General features: G+C 53.7%; 1 protein-coding gene across 1 annotated transcript; it reads right to left on the minus strand.

Moving 5' to 3' along the window:
- Positions 1 to 919: 919 nt before the first annotated feature.
- On the minus strand, positions 920 to 2,258 carry CkaCkLH20_02927 (d-arabinitol dehydrogenase; the record flags this gene model as incomplete). Its single annotated transcript, XM_038885646.1, has 5 exons — positions 920 to 1,100; positions 1,165 to 1,281; positions 1,355 to 1,663; positions 1,727 to 1,796; positions 1,847 to 2,258. The coding sequence occupies 5 exons, from the start codon at positions 2,256 to 2,258 to the stop codon at positions 920 to 922; spliced, it is 1,089 nt and encodes a 362-aa protein (XP_038748845.1).
- Between the last annotated feature and the right edge of the window lie 1,890 nt (positions 2,259 to 4,148).

Here is a 4,148-nt window from a genome sequence, read left to right on the forward strand (position 1 = left end):
CTCAGCCTCCCAATATCTCGAGTAACACAAACCCACTACCTATCGACATGCTGAATCCACCATCTAATTCGTCCATGCAGCGTCACCTCCCTCGCAGCATGCATGTTCCAGAACCCCACCTCCGGCGCCGCCGCCGTCGTCGCACAACAGCATGCAATGCACTCAACCCACTCACACACACGCACGCCCGCGCAAACAAATCCCACCGCCGCCGCCTAAGGTATCTTGCAGCGTAATGATGATCTGGCCGGATGTTTTTTTGTGCGTTTGTGTCGATCTGCGTCTGCAGCCGCGAGGAGGACGTGTGATGGGAACCGAATGACGGGCGTTAGTTTGTCACATCAATCTTCTTACTGCGGGTACGGGAACACTCAGCCATATTTCGGGTCTAGAACACCACTGTCAATCCTGCCACGATTGCCCTCGACACGAGCTGCGGTGTGATGCGGCGCCAAGGTAAGCAGGGGCGGAGTCTGCGGGGGTTACAGAGATTGGCGACCAGGACCGGTGGGCTCGGGAAGTTGCCGTTAGGAATGCGCCCGGGGATACAGATAGCTAGCCTTTGCTACTGAGGAAGCTATCGTCGTCCGTCATCGGCGCGGGAAGAGTTTCACTGCGGATGTGTTCCACCACATCTCGTTAGAGTTGTAACGTGGTGATGATCGACCTTATTTATCTCCATTCGGTGTGCTGCCATTGCCACGTCTTGCTGACTCGCATGTCACATGCTCATACGATGCGAATCGTGAGAATGATTCAAACAATTCATTAACAATATCGTGTCATCCGTGAATTATAGACTGCTCCGTGTCTAGTGTCCCCCACAAGCAAAACGCCCTTTTATCTGCTAAATATACACTTTTAGGTCCACCACATAAATACTTTCTCACTCTTACAGCAACAATAAGAAGTGTAGTGTTTATGTGACGGTGTAACCGCCGTCGACACGGAGGTCCGCGCCAGTCACGTACTGGGAGGCATCAGACAGCAAGAAGGTCACAGGGCCCATGAGATCCTTGGGCTGGCCCATCTTGCCCTGGGGAATCAGAGAAGTCCACTTCTGCTTCAGGTCCGGGTTATCGTTGAGAATCTTCTCGGTGCTGCAATCCAGTGTTAGCGTTTGCTCGCATCGGCAGTTGAGCGAGACAAGTCATAGGCACTTACAGAGCCGTGAGCATGTAACCGGGAGAGATGCAGTTGACACGGATGCCGGCATGGGCCCACTCGACCGCCAACGAGGCAGCCAAGTGACGGATACCAGCCTTGGCGGCGTTGTAAGGTCTGTTTGGTCATATGTTAGCTCATGTTATGTCCCGGAAACCAAGACTTTGGGATTCCTCAGAGTGACACGTACGCTTGAGGCTGCGGCACGTTGACAATGGCGCCAGACATGCTGCCGATGAACACCATACTGCCGGGGGACTTGCGGTCCATCAGGTGCTTGGCAACAGAGATGGCGAAGAGGTAGGTGCCATCGACATTGACTCCCCAGAGCTTTCGCATGCGGTCAATGGGGTAGTTGACGGCATCGAAGTTCTCGGTGAAGCCGGCCGAGGTCACGAGGTTGTCGATCTTGCCGTGCGTAGCGATGATTTCCGCAATGCAAGCATCGACTGAGGCAGGGTCCGAAACGTCAGCGTAGTGGGCGGTGACTTTAGGAACTCTGGAATACCATTAGATACGGATCGGGATTTTAATGACTTTCAAATGAGTTGCGGAATCTTACCTTTTGGCTTCAGGGTTCTCTTTCTTGAATGCCTCGACGAGGTTCTTGGCCTGAAGCTCCGCCTCGTCCTCTGCTCACTATTAGTAAATAGATCTCAAAGTTCCTGAAAAGTACACTCACTGTTAAGATCAACAATGGCGAGGTCACTACCGGAGTAAACCATGCCTTGTCCCATGACCAGACCCAAACCGCGGGCACCGCCGGTCACGACACCAACATGGCCCTCGAGAGAGAATGCTGCCAGGGTCGGCTTGCCGATACCACCGCCGGAACCGCGGACTGGCTGACTGGAAGGCAGCTCATGGTCCTCAGGGTACTCAACGGTCACATCAGGATCGGTTCGAGAGTATTGACCGGGGTGAGGCTTCTCCCTGACGTTCGGGCTCCCACTGATGTTTCGTTGCTGTTGGTGGGACTTCGTTGCTGAGAGGCTTGTTGCGGCAGCAGAGGTCTGTGACTTGGCGCGGATTTGGGCCGTTTGGGCAATAGGACGGATCGTCCGCGCAAGGCGGGCGCTGAGAGGGCGGAACATTGTGGCTGTTGTGTCTATAAGTCCTTCGAGGTATGCGTTTGCGTATTATCACCGTCTCACAGGAGGGACGAGAAAGGTTGGCTTAAGGTTCCCAAATTGAGTGGGAGGTCGTGAATTCCGGAGCGTTTAGTCTTCAAAGTGACAGGTGCGAGATGATGTCACTAAAATGGTTTCTGTTGGGCAACCACCTCAGCAGGCTGATGAAGCTGTATGCCGTGTGTGGACGATCAGGAGCACCAAGTCTGAGTAAAGAAACAACTCGAGGAGCTCTGGTGGGGTAGATGACGTGGGACGAGAGGGTTGATTGACCTTGATCGCCTGGAATCGAGCCTGTATCGGGAAATGCGTCGAATTTGGGGTCGGTTGGAGGAAGTTCGTATTGTTTTTTTGGAGGTTGGGGAGCAGGAGGGAGAGGTACGGAAGCTTGGAGAAGGGGGGGGAGTAGCTTCGTTTATGAGGAGCTTGGGGCCCGAGGAAGAGCAACAGACGAGGTCTAGGTAGGTTAGGTAATGGAGGTATGGATCGTGTGATCTGGGCAATTGCAAGGGCAAAGAACAACAAAACTCACGATACTTGGGCAGGTGGACGCGTCCCGTCACTTCCAGGGTGAAATCACGTCTCAAAATCTCAACCAGTGCACCTGCCCACGCACTGCCTCGCGGGGAGCTGCTCCGGAGCTTGGGCTGCCGCTGCCGCTGCCGCCACCAGGTGGTCAAGAACACCTCAAGTCCATGATCTGGAATCACACCCTGAGGCGGGGGTGGGAACTCCCTGGAAAGCGTGGGAAGGCACTTTGGGGGTTCCATCACTGCAACTTGCAGCTACATCCCGGCTTGCCCGGCTGGGAAGACTTCCGAGTGCCTGATTCTGGTCGTGATGCCCAATGGAATTGGCCACTAGCGTTGCAGTGGTCTGAAAGTTCAACCCCAGTTCTGGGAATTGATAGGACAATCCCTGTCTAGATCCTCCAGAGCCCGGTCTCCCCAAGGGACCCTGTGGAGTAACAATAACCCAAACAAGAGACGACCGTGGTCTGGAGGGAGAATCTTGAACGACTTGTGACCCAGCATTATGCATGGAAGCTGCTCCAACTTATTTTGGGTGTTCTTGGGAAACAAAGATTGGGCATCTCTGGCCAATCTTCTTCACCTCTACCCCAATTTTCCAACACGGGACGGAGTTCTAGAATGCCATGAGATTACGGGGGCCAAGGGTCTGGCCTTCTGACCTTCTGACATCCCGCGCTCCTCATGAGAGCTCCGGTTCGGAGGCGGCGGACTGTCCAGAGCCAAGGGAACAAGGCAAGGGACCTTTGCCTGCGTATGTTTTTCCTTTTTTGCTGTTCCCATGTCACGTTGTCACCTTATCACGTTGATTGGGATGCCCATGCTGTTGGCTCGGACATCGTCTTTCTTACCCACGCCATGAATTTTCTGCTGAACACGAGGTTGGAAGGGAGGTCGCTGACTGACCGACATTACTATTTTCTATGCACCGGCATGCCTCCGCACGTCTGTCTATCGTGGACGGGCCACACCCGGCTCACCGGAGACATGGGCACGGCAGCTCGGGTATGCCGCTTTCGGCCATCAGCTTAGGCCTGCCGTGTTCCCTGAGTTTTGGGATTCTTGAAGCGCAACACACAACTCACACGTTCTAGAAATTCGATGCAATGTATGTCCTACGTGCCAGGCTAACACCGGGCATTGCTAGGGGCATGGGATTAATACAACTTCATCGCACAGAGTCGGTTTGCTTTGGGTATTTGGACAACATAAGAGAGCAATCATTACACGAAAAGGTCATGGCCTAAAAGAAGAGGTACAATTATGTATCTAAATGATCTGTCGAAGCAGTTGCTGACAGGTATTACATTCATTGGAGAGCGTC

This window comes from Colletotrichum karsti, assembly GCF_011947395.1.
Source record: "Colletotrichum karsti strain CkLH20 chromosome Unknown Scaffold7, whole genome shotgun sequence".
In the NCBI taxonomy this organism is placed as follows: Eukaryota; Fungi; Ascomycota; class Sordariomycetes; order Glomerellales; family Glomerellaceae; genus Colletotrichum; species Colletotrichum karsti.